This window comes from Camarhynchus parvulus, chromosome 7 (assembly GCF_901933205.1).
Source record: "Camarhynchus parvulus chromosome 7, STF_HiC, whole genome shotgun sequence".
In the NCBI taxonomy this organism is placed as follows: Eukaryota; Metazoa; Chordata; class Aves; order Passeriformes; family Thraupidae; genus Camarhynchus; species Camarhynchus parvulus.
This window is the reverse complement of record NC_044577.1, coordinates 11,156,891-11,172,665: the sequence shown is the minus strand read 5'-3', so window position 1 is coordinate 11,172,665 and position 15,775 is coordinate 11,156,891. Positions and strand designations below refer to the sequence as shown.

Here is a 15,775-nt window from a genome sequence, read left to right as displayed (position 1 = left end):
ATTTGCACATATACCTACTGGCTCAGCTCAGCCATTTCCTTTTCTCCCTCTCAAATACCTTTACACTTGTTTTTCGGACTGCTCTCCTCATGGGGAAATGTTCCATCAAGATTCATACAGCTGCCACTGGATCACTTTAAAATCTCCTTTCCAAAGCAATGTCTGTCAGAGTGCCAGTTGTTTGGCACAGCTGAGCTGCCACACCTGTAATGAACTCGTATTTTCATGGTTCCCCTCTCAGCCCTCCCCTCCACCTTTCCCTCTTGGTCACCTGCTGCACATCTGCTCTGCACATCTGCTAGTGGTTGCTATGGGCAGCCTCACCTCTGGCAGGGAAACAGCTGCTACTGGGAGCCTGTCCTGCTCTTAACCCTTCCTCCTACCTCCAGTGCCACTCCCCCACCTTGTGCCCTCTCCTCACCTGGGATGAATGCATCAGCTTTGTCCTGCTACAGCACGTTGCTGGAAAGAAGGGGCAAAACTGTGGGTAGGGCAGAGCTGAAGTGAGCGATGACAAGGCAGTGAATAGCAGTAATTATATTCCACCTCTGGGAGAGGCCAGAGTTAGTGGTTCCAAGAGATCTGATGATGTGGAGCAGGCCTGAGGTGGGTTGCCAGGAAGCAGAGTTACACTGCTGGGTTACTGGGGTGGTAATATATCTGTACCTAGAAATACTTGGCAGTATGGACTCTTAGAATCTCTGTTTTACTGAAATATTGATACATGGCCTATCATTAATTTGTACATTGTCTCATTCTGATTCTTGGGATTTTCCATATGCTGGAAGAACAGAAAAAATCAAAGATAACGGTTGTTACTCTCAAACTGGATATAGAAGTGACAAAATGGTACTGCTTGTGATCTGCTCTTTATTGCAGGTATTTTCAAAATTGCATGCAAATTCTTTCAAGTTCTTGAGGTAACTCCAGAACTGTTCCAGTGTAGCATGAAACACATTACAGGTCTTTTACTTGGCAGGACAAGAGAACTGGTGCTTTTATCTTATTCTACCAAGATGGTGTTGCATATATATGTGTGTGTGTAAGTACAACAGTTCTAATTCTTTCTTGCAGGAATGCTTGCAGTCAGTAAGTGGCTGAAGGAGTCATCTGATTGTCTGATCCTTAGGAAAGCAGTACAAATCTATAATCTAAATCCACGGCTTAGAGGTTCCAGGTTTGTCTTTAGGAAACTGAAGTAAAATATAAAAAAATCATTTTGCTAAGGGGAGAGAAAACTTACTGTATTTCACAAATGCATGTTCCTTATCAGCTGCACAAATGTCATCGCACACACACATCTCAATTTTCTCAAGTTATAAAAGGTTGGGAAATCAACCAACTTACCTCTAGTGAACAGTGGCATTCTTGTAATTGAACAGGTAATGAAGCTCTTATCTCCATAGCACAGGCGAGCTCTCAGCCTGAAAGGCTCAGATTACAGGAACTGACATACGAGGTTCCACTATCCAATACAGTTTAATGAGACTGCATTGAATTGTGGGGGCCATGATTTTGCAAAGAAGGCGTACAGTGCACTCCTAGAGATGATACATCATCTCCTGGTGGCTGGATAACAAATTCATCTTTATTTAAATTCTAAGTTGTTAACAAGTTTTTGCACAACACTTAGCCCATGAAGGTTCTTGACCTTGGTTATGACTTCTATGAATATGAGAAGTTCTACCACTGACAAACACTTTAACTGTTGGATATCCTGCACAGAAGGAGCAGAAGTGGATGGATGCAGAATTCCCAGCCCCAGCCAAGTTGAGGCAGGGGTCTCTAGCTGGCTGCTATTGGAAGAGAGGGCCTGCAGGTCTGCCTGATGTAATTTGTGTCCCTTTTCATAGGGAAATTTTCAGCCTAGAGCACAACAGATTTGTTCAAACTTAGGCCCATGGGGCTTTTTAAACTGAAAGCTTTAATGGACCTTGACATAGTTTCGTCAGACATTTGCTATTTTCCAGTCTCCCAAAGTGTTTTTTTAGTTTGCTTTCTGACTGCGTTGATGGGAGAATGGCTGGTAAAATCTTGCTCTTTACTTCATAATTGCTCCTGTGCTTAACTACTTTAATTTTTATATTCCTTTTTTTTTTCCTGTTTAACTTATAAACAGAAATTTGGGCCCAGTGACAAGGTATTAAGCAACTCCAGATGTATCTCCTTTTACAGTGCCAAAGGATGAGTGCAATGGAAAACCTGTGAGGTGGCTATTGTCAGGAAACAATGTCACCATTGCCATCTTGCCCTGCTTTCTGCAGAAATGCTTGTGCAATCGTTGTTGGCTGGGACTGGTATGGGGAGGGAAGTTGGCTCCTGCCTCATTCTACAGAAATCAGCACTCTGCAGCAGGCTCCTGCTCTGTCCTGCCAACCCTTGGAGTGAGGGAAGTGCAAGACATGGGAAGAGCAGATGGAAGGCATTGCTCTGAAAAAACACAGAGAACTCAAGGGGGAGGGTGCATTTTCTTGCCATCCTCATTTTGAATAAAGCAGAGGCAAAGCAAACCACACCAGTGGCTATCCAAATAACTTCAGTGACTCTGGAAAAAATTTGAGTAAGAGGGCACAGTCTACTAGTTGTGGGTTTTGTGTTCCATCTGTGTGAGAGAGAAGATACTGCATGTGAACACCAGCCAGAGTGGTACTGTATTGCACTTCCTAATAGCCAGGCAATGGAATAGATACCCAGAAGAATATGAAATACATATGCTACTGACATATGACAATCACAGCCCCATTCCTTGTCCTATGATTAATACAAGACTTAACCAAAAATGAAATTTTCCTCCTTTCTTTTCCCAAACCTGATCTAAACCTATTCTAATCATAACCAGAGTCAAACAGTATCTTTGTGAGCAATATCTTCAGCAAAATTAAAAATATAAGCAATCTCTCCCAGAAACAGTCATCAGCCAAACTCTACCACTCATGCAAGAGTCCACAGAAAAGCCAACTCCTCAGGTCTTCTTTATCCAAATCCAATTTATATTGAACCATAAACCCTGTCCTGGAGGGTTTTAGGCTGCTCAATTCATACACCTTGCCACCACCCACCAAGCTGATTTCAGTGCTGGCACTGTTTACCTGCTTATTTTTAATGTGAGGATTTAGAAGCCAAAAGTAAGAGTTTACTACAAGATTGATCTTGCACTACCTTGCAGAGCTGGCTTTATGTCCGAGAATTGGCTCAATTTTGAGTTACATATTTACCATCTGCAGATGGGATAGGGCAGTTAGGATGTTAGCAGTATTCCAATATAAAAAAAAAAAAGGGATGGATGGTTCTGCTTTTTCTGGTTATTGCATGGGCTCTAGGATGATGATAGCTTTTGTTTTGGTTCATGGAATTCATCAAGGTACTCTTAGGACCGGGGAAGGTTGGTGCTTAGGAAGCTTAGGAAGGTTGGGTTAGGATTTCAGAAGAAAAGAACTTTGGTTTCCTGCTGTGTCTTGATAGTCAATGAAATTATGCTGATTTGCCTTAGAAGAAGCTCTTACCCAGTAATTGGGCAAAATACCTTGTCTCATGTCACTCACTTTTTATTTTCCAAAGGCAGGGTGCTGTTCACCAGTGGTTAACACATCTATATTTCTTTCCAGGATAAAATGGAGTGGACACCCGCTCCTAAAGGAACATTAGAAAGATCCCCTTTTATTACAGCCTCTTCATGCAGATTGCAAATGACATTACGTGTACATGGCCAAACTCCTAGTGGTGCCAATAAATCAGCCCATTCTGTTTTAGTTTCTTATTAACCTACCATGCCTGAGATTAGGCTGATTCAGCAAGTTTTTCTTGTGTTTTTTTTTTGGTTGGTTTTTTTTTTTTGGGTTTTTTTTTGGGGGGGGCAACAGTAACAAAGCAGAAAAATGAGCTTTTCAGTAGTTTTCTCTTTAGCTTCTCAATAGGGAGATGTAAATTCCCTGAAGAATGGACAGGACAGGGAAAAGCAAAGCAGTCAAAGTACAGGAGAGCTGTGGCACAAAGGGCTGATGTGACCATACCTATGTATTAGGATAAAAAACATTTTTGCTGAATATCTGGAGTGAAACTCATGCCACCATGCCTCAGAGAGGCCTGAATTGTTGGGATTTATACAGATCAGACCAGAGGGAAACTGCCTCCGTGGCTTTGTTCTGGCTTTCAGACAGTAAGCGAATACCATCGCCAGGAGGCCAGAGAATTTTCAAGCCTCTATCCAAGATTTACTGCCAAAGAGATGAAATGATGTCATCAGAATAACCCTCCAAGGATGGTTCAGGACTGAAGTTCCTTTTTCATTTAGTCTTGTCATCTTTAATTAAGTTTAGTTAAATAACTCCTTTGATTTAGTTAAATTAACTTGTTGACTGCCACAGCTGCAATTACAACAAAAAGTGACGGTTTAGTACCTTCCCCCCAAATGCTCCACCAACACGTTTAACATGGCACATATAATTGTTTTGGACTGAAAGTTTAAAGCTGAAGCCACCAATTCCTGCAAAAGCGAACATCCAGAATTTTACTTATCAAGATACATATTAAAATTGTCTATTTTCCATGACTAACTAGTCATAGAAAATAGACAATTATGTAATCGTCAAAATATGTATCATGGTAAGTAAAATAATAGAAGCTATCAGGTTTAAGACTCCAGGGCAGAAAAATAGAGTTGCTATAGAAACAAACAAAACCCAAAAAATTCTAACAACTAAAAATGCCTATGAAAGCACAATCCAGTCTTCAAAAGAATAGTGGAAATGTAAAACCAGCTCTGTAAACTAGTTTGATTATCTGATGCCAGATATGATAATCCCTATATAGAACTGCATGTTGCATCTGCAGCTGGAGATAAAGCATGCACTAAAAGAGCAAGCCAAATGGAACCAAGGGATTGTTTACAGCACACAGTCAGTGTTACTAAAATACTGACACAGCATTTTGGAAATACCTCCTCTGACAATGCTTCCAAAGATGTAAATAGAGGTTTAACTTGCCAGGCTGACAAAAAGAAAAGCTTAAAAAATGCAAGCCAGCAATGAACTGCAAAAGCTAATACTGAACATGTAGAAATTAGCATATATTCTTTGAAACTGTTGTTTGCTACAGGCCTACAATCCATCTCTAATATTAACTAGGACTTGTTAGCTTTTTTCCCCTGAAACTTCATACCATTCATATGTTATTATTATTTCCATATTGATTTACCATTATTTACACACCATTCTGACCCCGTCATCATCAATGTCACTACTCCTACAAGCAACACGATTTGTCAGAAATTCACTTTCTCAAGGATGAGACACTCATTACTGCAATAAAAGAGATTGTCCAGGATTGTACTGATTGTCACTAATTTTAGGAGGATTTGACCAATATATGTAAGGCGGAATTAGTCTTTCCTCAACAGGAAGATTACAGTCATGTTATCTATCCAAGATACTCTTTGTTCATCCCACAGTAACACTTCTCATTTGTGTCTGTACTGCCCTGTGTAAGACCAACAGCACAGGACCTGCTCTTCCATTCTGCTTCAGCAGCACTCAGGCCACTTATTTTCATAAAAGGATTCAGATAAATTAATCTGAATTGGGAAGAGCATTTGGGGATTTCAAGAGAAGCAGAGAAGGCTGAAAGCAACTCCTGGTCATGTAGTTCAGCTTTGAGGTTATTTAGAAAGGTAAGAAACAAGTTTGACAGAATCATAGAGTATTGTGAATTGGAAGGGATCCACAAGGATCGTTGACTCCAACTCTGGTCCTGGCATATATAAGTATGGCCAGTATGTTCTTTTAGTTTAATTTCAACTTAGAAAATAGTGGTTTCTTCTCCAGCACATTGAGGTCCCACTGTGCTAAGGACCCTGACTTTGTGAAGATTTTACACTCAGAAACTTTGAGTTTTTATGCTACATTAATGGCATTTACAGAGAGAGGCACTAGAAGCAGCTGGGCTTTCTATTGTCAGAAATATTTTGTTCTGGAGGGAAAAGCCACATACTTTAAAAGAAAATATAACAGCAATATTTTTCCCCATCTGGCACAGATAAGTCTGTAGAGGAAAGTCTATAAAGTGCTCTTTCTGTAGCCCCAGAAAGAAACTTCAGATTCAGACAGCCACAGAACACCTAAAGTAGGGGTTAGTAGATTAGATCTTTACTATGTAATACTCTCATGACAAATGTAAAATTCAGGATTATACGTTGAACAATATGTCTTGTCAGAGATGGAAAATCCTCTCAGCAGGATTTACATTGCTTTACTGAAGTAATGGTCATATCAAACTACCCAAAACAAAGAGCCAGCAGCTGACAGGGACAAGAGGGAGAGCTGACAGCCAGGTTTTCATCTGCACTTTCTGTTGACAAATTCTTGCAAAAAAACCACAAAAAACCCATGTGCCTTTTCATTGTGTCAGCAGAGTTAATCAAAAAGGTAATTCAGCAGGAAAGTGAGTGGCAGAGGCAGCCTCCCCAAGAAGTGCTGTTAACTTCCTATGGTGAGATTGCTTAAACTCACATGTTATTCATGTGACAGCTGATAGATAATCTTCCTGCTCTTCAAAGTGACCTTTTGACTGCCAGCAGTATTGTTGTATTTTGCTCATTTTGTTGTCCGCACCTCCACTATTCTTGGGTACAACCATCTCTCTTTGAAAGACAAGACTCTGAAATACCCTCTGTGATAGCTTTAGCTCTCTGTGGCACAGCTTGTCATAGGACAAAGCAGGTTGACGTTTCTTTTTTCTTTTCATTGGAAGGAACTAACACATTTCTCCTGAATTTTCTCTGCCAGGCTGTTTGTTTCTCAAATCATTACTATGGCTCAAAACTTCAGGGCAGCAAAAGCACCTTTACTGCTGCCAGCACAGGTTTTGCAGGCTTTCAGCTCATGGGAATCTTTTTGTTTTTCATGGTAAACCTCCCACAGCCAGCCAACTTCTTCTGGGCAGAGGCACTCGTCAATCACGAAGCCACGTATGCTTAGTGAGCTGCACTGCAGTGGGCAACTGCTCTGGGGACTGACTCTCTGGTGTCAGGCTTGGCAGAGACTCCTGGGGTCACTCCTTCACTGACTTCATCACAACACATTGCTTTGTGCTTGGGTGTCCCTCTGCCCACCCCGTTCTTCTCCTCATATCCACTAGAGGGATACCTAGGAGCCCAGGAACAAGGACACGTTTCCTCAGCCCACCCCCAATGCCACATGCTGCCGCCTTTGGTCACAGTGGTTAGAACCTTATTTTTGGAGTAGTTGCAACCGCAGCTCAGGATTATTCATTGTAAATCGCTAATTAGTTAGTGAGAAGGGGTCAGAAATGAGCTTATTGCTGAAGACTGTGTGACAATATGGCATTTTTCCATATATTCCAAATATTCAGGCAGCCTAAATTTGTGTCTCAAAGGGGCACAAGCACACATTTAAGAGTGAGGAAAAACACGTAAGAGGCCCAAAGAAGATTATGCCTAGCTGGAAAAAGTGGGAGAGGTAATGGAAGGATGCCAGAATTTTCTTAGCTACTTCATGTTTCAATACCTACTGGAAATAATGGAAATATTCCTAATAACTACACAGGAACTTGAATGGAACTTCTGAAGCACCAGAGTCTTATCTTTATAGAGTACAGGATGAGAACAGAAACAGTGAATTCCTTGGCATTTATGTCAGTATGCTCACAGCCAGCAAGGAGCTGATAATTTATAAGAATCTTTTACCATCTGTTGAAGAAAACTGTATTTTGTTACTGAATGTGAGGCAAGAAGGAAACATTTCTGCATTGCAGATTCAAATTTTCTTCAGTCTGTGCAAAAGAATATATTAAGGGCAATATGGACTTAGCAGGATCTAGCCTCTGAGCAGAAAGGCTAATCTACATAGATTTCCCTATATGAATGCCACAGTTCTTCATCACATATAAAATACTGAGTATTTTATATTTTCTAGAAAATATATGTCTTAAAATGCTAATAATAGTCAGAAAATCAGTTATTTCGGTCTAAATACAACTATCCTATTTCTACTCAAAAGCACTTCAGACCATTACAATAATTAAATTACAGTAAGTTTTAAGTAACTATAAAGCACTGCAATAAGATGGGGAATCAGCCCTGTACACATTTATTTCAAAGACTGCAGAAATTGTTGCCAAGATTTTCCAAACTTCTCACAGATTCTATGTTGCAAGAATGGGACTTGCTTTGGCTGGATTACTGGAGTGTTATTTAAACATGGTGCACATGTATATACACACACAGATATCCACAAAAGTACCAGGGACTTCAGGAGAAGTTTCTAGGTGCATGGCCCTAGAGAATGGACCAAAGTTTTTCTTAAAAAGTGACAGGCAAAAGCAAGAAAAGCAAACAGTGGTGGAGTTACAAGACAAAGCTGACCTGATAAATGGAGTGACATAACCAGAGGGTAGAAGGGAGGCCTTCCTACCTGTCAGGCACACTCACCTCACTTTCCTGAGATGGTTAGATGCCATTTCCCTTTGCCTTGTCGAACAGGACAGTGTTTTCTACTGGCAAATACTTTTTGCAAGTTAAAATGACAAGCAAATACCAGGAAAATATTCACCATTCTCCTGAATGTACCATTCTAACTCATCTAGGAGATTCACAGTAGTATTTGATTTGAAAACTGTTACCCACAGACCTATTCTCTGTTGCAGTGTTCTGCCCATCTGACACTTGGCACGGGGGCCAAAGCTTACCTTCTGATGCCAAAGGACAGATGTGCCAGCTGGTGAGACTGGGTTCCAGTCCCAGAATGATCCCCTGCTCACAATGTGTCTTCCTAAAGACTTTAACAAACAATGAGGTTATTTTTAAGCTTGCCCTTATATGAAACAGGGAGCTGTCCTATAAGTCAATTTTATTCCATTTAAAGTCTGTTAGAAATTGTATTTGTTTTATTCAATCTTAACTGGAGTTCTACCTTTATACTTTTTAATGTGATTTCATCTACTGTTCCCTTCAGAAGTCTTTTCTCATCCCATCTCTGTTGACAAAAATCAGGTTTACTTTTCTCCCCCTCAAAGGCATGGCCATTCCTTCAGCTTCTTCAGGCCAGGGGGAGAAATCCGTGTGGTTCTCTTCCTGTGGAAAATCCCAGTTCTTTGTTGCTCCTGAGTCATTCTCTGTGATGGAAATGACAAAGATTTGGTAATTTTGACTACTACAAGTATGAACCACCATATTGCTCAGTAGGACACTGTCACGATAGACAGTGACACATTAATGCTTTTTACCTGAGGTTCCTGTAGTGCTGAACGTTGCTGAGCTTGTATCATAATTATATTATTGCTCAGGAAACTGAAATAAGAATGAACTAAATTACTTGGTAAGAGACACACTAAATAAATAGTAGGAGGAGATTAATATTATGTTTCTTTTTCCTACTCTGATGATTCTGGAAGATTTCCCTTGTGTATAATGTAAAGCAATGTTACTGGACTTTAGGGGAAATCAGGATGCTAAAATCTCACTGCATATGTGACAGAATACAAGAAGTGTGTTCTTTTAGGGAGGATCACTACATCCCCATTTGCTGAGTCATGTATCTACCATGTTAGACCCAGACTAGTTTCTACAGTATATAAATGTTTCAAAAATTTGTTTTTCCAGAAGCATTGTCTCCTTGGGATGATTAATCAGTATTTACATTTTTCTTTAATCAAAGTGGTTTTCTGCCACCTTCTTTCTTACCAGAATATATACATATAGTGTTTTTTCCCTCCTGTGGATATCACATATGTTCTTTTCATATCTGTCAAGTGCCATGTGGAATCATGGTTTTAAAATATGCAAAAGCAATCCCTGAGAAACATCTATCTTTGCAGAAAATGCAATTAAAAGACCAGTGGACAAGCCAAAGATCTGGCCTTCTAGGTAAATGACATACCTGAAAACCAAAAAACCACTACATGTCTGTGGAACCAATCATAATCTTACTGCTATGGACACCTTGTGTAGGTTGGAGAAGCAGTGCACTCCTCCTGGCAGCTCAATCTGAACATGTAGAGTAGATGGTGGCATCTTCTTTCTGGCTGACCAGCTTTATCAACCAGCAGCACTTTAGCCAAGATCTTTAATCCAAGTATAAGATTTGTAAAACATTAAATTAATACTTGCATTCTAAAGCATGAGTCAAAGGCAGGGCAAGTAGCAGGAAGGCAGATTTACTTCCCCTTTCATGGATTCATAAAGGATTTTATGTCTTACTATGAATGTTCTACACTGAGAGGCAATCATGAAATAAGAAAGTTGCACTCTGACAAATGTTTACAAGCCAACTGCCTCGCAGCAAATAGCACTCTGTGATATCATGACAAACCAAAGAGCTGTGCCATGCATTTTCAGAACTCAAATGAACTTTTGTGCTTGTGAGGTGGTTGCGTAATAGCAGCAAGAACTGCCCACGAATATTTGCAAAAGGAATGCAATAAAAGAATTTTGCAAGAAGCTACTGAAACATGAGTGAGGATTAAAAAAAAACCAGTCTGAACCTGACTGCTTGGATTCTACTCAGAACAGAAAGAACCAGACCAAATCCTTGATTTTGGTAGTCCAATATCTAATTTACAGGCTAACCCTCAAACCAGAACCTAGTATTTATGTTAGGCGTTTAAACTTTCACCACATGGAATGGGCCTGCTGGGGGTAGACTGCTACAGAAACATTGCTCTCATGAAGAAAATCAGTAGAAAGAGTTCTTCTGAACCATCACCAGAGTTTGGGTGTAACTGTGCAGTTACCGTGCACATTCATGTGTCAATAGTCATCCAACATGTCAGTGCCTTTGAAACCTAACATTTCTGCTTATCTACCTCCCTATAGATAAGAATACTTCTTTCATAATATCCCACATAGCCATATTATCATCTGTCAGGATAGTCAATTGCTGAAATTTCTAACTTCCAGGAAGTTTTTCAAACACTTAAAAGCCAGCAGACAGCTTAATATGCTTCAGACCCAGAAAATTCAACAACCCATATTAGCTATATTTACTGAGGCAACTAGACAAAAGACTTACTTGTAAAATGGCAGGGAGGAATCTTTGTTAATAATGACTGAGAAGGAAACAAGATTTGCACTGAAGAAAAAGTGTGGGTCTTGAATGTGATGAATCCTTGGAGCATGAACACTTCAGTACTGCAGGGGGGAAGATGACATTGCCTGCAAGGTTTGGGCAAGATTGTGACAAGATTTGACTTGCCTGGAATGAACAAGCACCCATGCTGGTGCATAGGTACGTAGGACAACAAGAGACAGTAGAACTCCCCCCCAGTTCAACAGATGTGTAGGCTCCCTGCTTCAGTATATCCCAGAATTCACACATGTTTTGGGCTGTTATCAGCATGTGGGGTTGCAAGCTGTCCTTGACAAATCCATATGTAAGGACTTAAAGGACTTAAACCCTTATGTAAGGACTGTTGCTTATCTTAAGGGGACAGTGTTTTGAGACAGTGGAACCTGAGACAAGCACAGCTGGCACAGCGGGAAGGAGCTGATTCCAGACCTAACAGAGGTAAAGGTTTGGTTAGCATTGGGAAAAAATTCTCACTGTGACAAAATATGGGAAAGGAAACAAGTGCTTATAGACACACTATCTCAAATGATTGGAATGGCATGTATGCCCCAGGGATACCCAGGACTTGGACTCTAGCAAGGTAGTAATTCCAGAAGCATGACTCTGGGATTACTGGCTATGGCACAGGGTCTCATTTGAACCTTAGGCAGACGCATCTCTTATAATCAGACTGTAACACCAAACAGTGAAACTAAGATGATGTTTCAAATCAGAAAAACTGTGGCAGCAGCATTCACATTTAATTTATTGACTTCTAACAATATATAAAAGCCAAATTAATACAAAGAAAGCAAAGAAAATGAAGTAACCCCCAAAAAGGCTTCAGTTGCCTAAGTCACCTTCAGTACCACTTCCGCTGATTACAACTACTATTACCTGCCTGGTCTCAAGCTGCTGTATCATTTCTTCCAGTCCTGTGCTCTCCTGTGCCATGTCTCTACTGTCTTATGACATCTAAAATGGTCTAGACACCTATGTTTAAGCAACTGCATTTCACCAACTCATCATGGTTACAGAGAGAAATTAAAACAATAAAGATTTCATATCCTAATAGCCAATGCAAAAGCTATTAAAGTGACTGACCTGATTTCTGTCACGGATATATCTCAGCTCGACGAATGAAGGGAAGACAAGAGAAATTGTGGAACACAGAGGCAGTGAAATAATAAGAGCCTGCAGGCTGATATGTCATCCATTCTCCCATTCAAAGCACACTGAATTCCATGTCAATTTTCCCATTCTGTTCAGAGGCTTTTGGCTTGCTCCATGAGATAAAGAAAGCTTCTGGTGGAAATTACAACTCTGTCAATTTTTGGGATAAAATTCTATATATCTAGACCAGCCATGGCAACTTGCCTGGCATAGCAAAAGAGAATCAAAACTGTTGTTTCTTGCATGTTTTTAACACAAAGATACCAGTGCCCAAAGATTCTAAACCAGCTTTTCTACAGGTCAGAGCATCACTTCTGGTCAAAAAGGTTCTGAATCTAACAAACAGGTGCTGATTCTTTGACAAAGATCTCTGCACTCACACTTCACTGCAAGACTCAAATCTAAATTAGAAAATTATCTGAAGCCATTACAAAATCATTTATCATATGAAGTTGTTTAGTGTAATATGTGGCAATAAGTTATTTAGCATACCTTTACACTTTCCTCTCCTGCAGCATTTAAGCTGTGCTGATCAGCAGATCTTTTTTGTTGATAACATATGGTTCAAATGCAGAAGATTTATTTCTGACAATTAAATGCAATCATTTAAGCAAAATACTGTAATAAGCACACTGGAGGAAGAATGAAGATAAGGATGTAAGATATAAAGTGCATGTTTTTGGTAGCTGATTCTATTCAAGAAAAGAGAAAATACATTTATCTGTGTGTTGATTAGTGCATCTTGGGGCAGTAAATCAGTTTCCCATTCCGGTCTTGCGCACTATGGTTTGTCATTCACACACATGTGGCCCAAGGAGGAAGAAGCTTCATTGTTTGCCATCTAAGAGATAAGCAAGAAATGACAACAGTGACTTTATTTGACTAACAATCTCCCAACATTCCCCTTATCAGGTGCATCTAAATCAGTGATAACTGGGATTAGGACTAAAGAGGGATGGAGAAGCATGGTCCCTGCTCTGGTGGACCTCACCTCCTGCAAAGAGAGTAAACCCACAAACGTACTGATTCAAGGGCCAGTGGTGCCTCACCACAGTCACAGAAATACCATGAGAGAAATCTGTGAAGGAGAGCTCAAGTTTCCATAGCAGAGCCTCAGAGGTTCAGGGCACACATGCTGGCAAGGACCTTGCCTCACTAGGTAAAAACTTACCCAGAAAAAGAATTGTAATAGCAGTGGGAACATGACTACAGTGAACAGTTGCAGAAAAGAGAGCATAAAGGATCAGCCTTATACAAAGTGTATTGCCTTGTTTGTTTTCCTTCTGTCTCTCTGTGTTAGCTCCGAGTTAATTATTTCTCTCCCAAAGAGTACTGGGCATAGCAAGGAGAACTAGAATGAAGTGACAGTGCCAGCATGCAGCCAGTGGGGCAAAACACCTGGAAGGAGACTGAAGATGCTTAGAGCCTGATCCATTGCACGTTAATAAGATGAGTTATTTAATCCTCCATAGGATTTGACATGCAGAAGAAAGGAGGAGGGTTCAGGGAAAGAGACGGCTGTAAAAATTATGTAAATTTCAAAGAAAAAAAATATACAAAACCCAGAGAAATTCCAATACAATGTTTGAATGGCATTTGTTGAAATAACTTGTGTAAATGAGACCGGTTAGCAGACATTTCAATTACAAGGAGCTGTATTTAAAGCATTGGAGGTATCATTAGGTACTCCACTATTTGGGGGTGCCAAAATCAGTCAGCACTCCTACCCAGCCACTGTTACACAGAGCCTTCCCCCACCTTCTCTTACCATCCCAGTAAAGGCATCAGCACAGTTTGCCCGTATTTGCTCAGCAGTCAGGGGGCTGTTCAGTGCAAAGGTCTTTTTCAGTCCTCTTTCATTCCTCACACCAGTTACTGCATCCCTCAAAGCGAAGAACACAGAGCATCCCAAGAAGAATCCTGCCTCACCTATCCCCTGGAAAAGATTTTTAAAAGCCAATCTCTCATATAAATACACACATACAGCCCTATTTTGTATTGCATAGTACACACAAGTAAGCTGCATACTCTGAATGACATTATGATTTTTCTATCAATTTTTATTCTAACTTTTCAGTTTATCATCACGTTTAAAAGTATGGTTTTAAATTGATCTTGCACCTTCTGTGTATAGTCTGTTAACAAAACTCTAAAATCACTCCTTGCCAACCATTAAAGTGACACAACAATATCTGGCCTTCTGTCTTATTAGCTTCTCTGATGTCATAAATAAAACAATTTACTGGACACTTGTAAGGAGGAACTGAAAACTTATATATGTTTTATATCAAAGTAATTTCTCAGTTTGGCCTGGGATCTAAAACTAGGCTCTGTGATGATCTGCTTACCTTAGATGCATAGATGGCATAAGGATTTTGAGAAGGTGACAGCAGGGAAACACTAAACTGTTCTGGAATATCACAAACAGCAGGGATCTTATACTGATCTGGACCCCGAGTATAGAGGGCTCCTTCTGAAGAATACTTTAACTCCTCCATTGTATACAGTCCAACGCCTTGAACAAAAGCGCCTTCAATCTTTAAATAAAAAAAGAAATGGCATTTATGTACTCATGTTTGGTTAACCAAGAAAACTTCACCAACAACTCATTTGTATCACTAGCTGTTACTGTGATATATGTGAGGCCTAATGCACTTCTGTTTCTCTAATGAGATTCTTCAACACTTTGGGGCAACTGCAATGGAAAAGCTTTCACATTCCTCTCTCATACCTGAGAGGACAAATGCTTATATAATGAAGTGATGAGATCTGTGGACCAGCCTGCAGCGAATAAAGATGTTTCCTTGCTATCAACTGGGGAAGGCAGATCAAACAACTTGGAGACTACAGATCACAAACAGGATTTAAGTCCAGTACATAGAAGACGTACACACATACTAGAAGTGCTACAAGGTTGAAACCATGGATAAAATTGCAGCTTTGACATCTATGGAGTTCTGACACTGATTCAATTGGAGTAAGCCTATAGGCAAAAGACATTCTAAAATGATCTACAATCTAGTAAGAAAAGAATGTTTTCTGAATTAATGAGGTAATCATCATTTCACATGAGGACAACAGCATAATAGAAATAAGGTATCAGAAAATTCTTGGCACGTACCTGTCCTATATCCACAGCTGGATTTATGCTGCATCCAATGTCCATAACAATATCTGTTCTGAGGTTCTGTTAATAAAATTTAAATTTATATCACCCAGAGAGATGGAATGAAAGCATTAGAAAATAATGTGGGATAGAGCTGGAATTCAGTGAAATAAGAAATACTGAGATAGAGGTCCTCCATGTACATAATTTCAGAATAATTTCCAATATCTCATCACAAGCAAAATGTCTCAACTTTTACAGAAGTTTAGCCAGAGACAGCCCTGCCAGATTTTTCCCATTGCTCAAGGAAACCCTCATACAAATGTACAGACAGAGGACATATGGTCATCAGTCTATGGCCTTTAGCTGGCCAGATGGTCAAAAGCCTGGAAATCGAATATTGCTATAAGGTGTTTGCTGGCAAACAGGGACAGAACGA

At 40.0% G+C, this 15,775-nt stretch overlaps 1 protein-coding gene across 1 annotated transcript in view; it reads right to left on the bottom strand.

The window, feature by feature from the left end:
* Window positions 1-13,953: 13,953 nt before the first annotated feature.
* AOX1 (aldehyde oxidase 1) overlaps window positions 13,954-15,775 on the bottom strand; it is a 36,401-nt gene continuing 34,579 nt past the window's right edge. The window contains exons 32-34 of the mRNA XM_030952225.1: window positions 15,352-15,417; window positions 14,579-14,767; window positions 13,954-14,166 (exon numbers count right to left, since the gene is read on the bottom strand). Of these exons, the coding sequence (XP_030808085.1) occupies window positions 13,954-14,166; window positions 14,579-14,767; window positions 15,352-15,417 (468 nt within the window). The remainder of the gene's footprint in view (window positions 14,167-14,578; window positions 14,768-15,351; window positions 15,418-15,775) is intronic.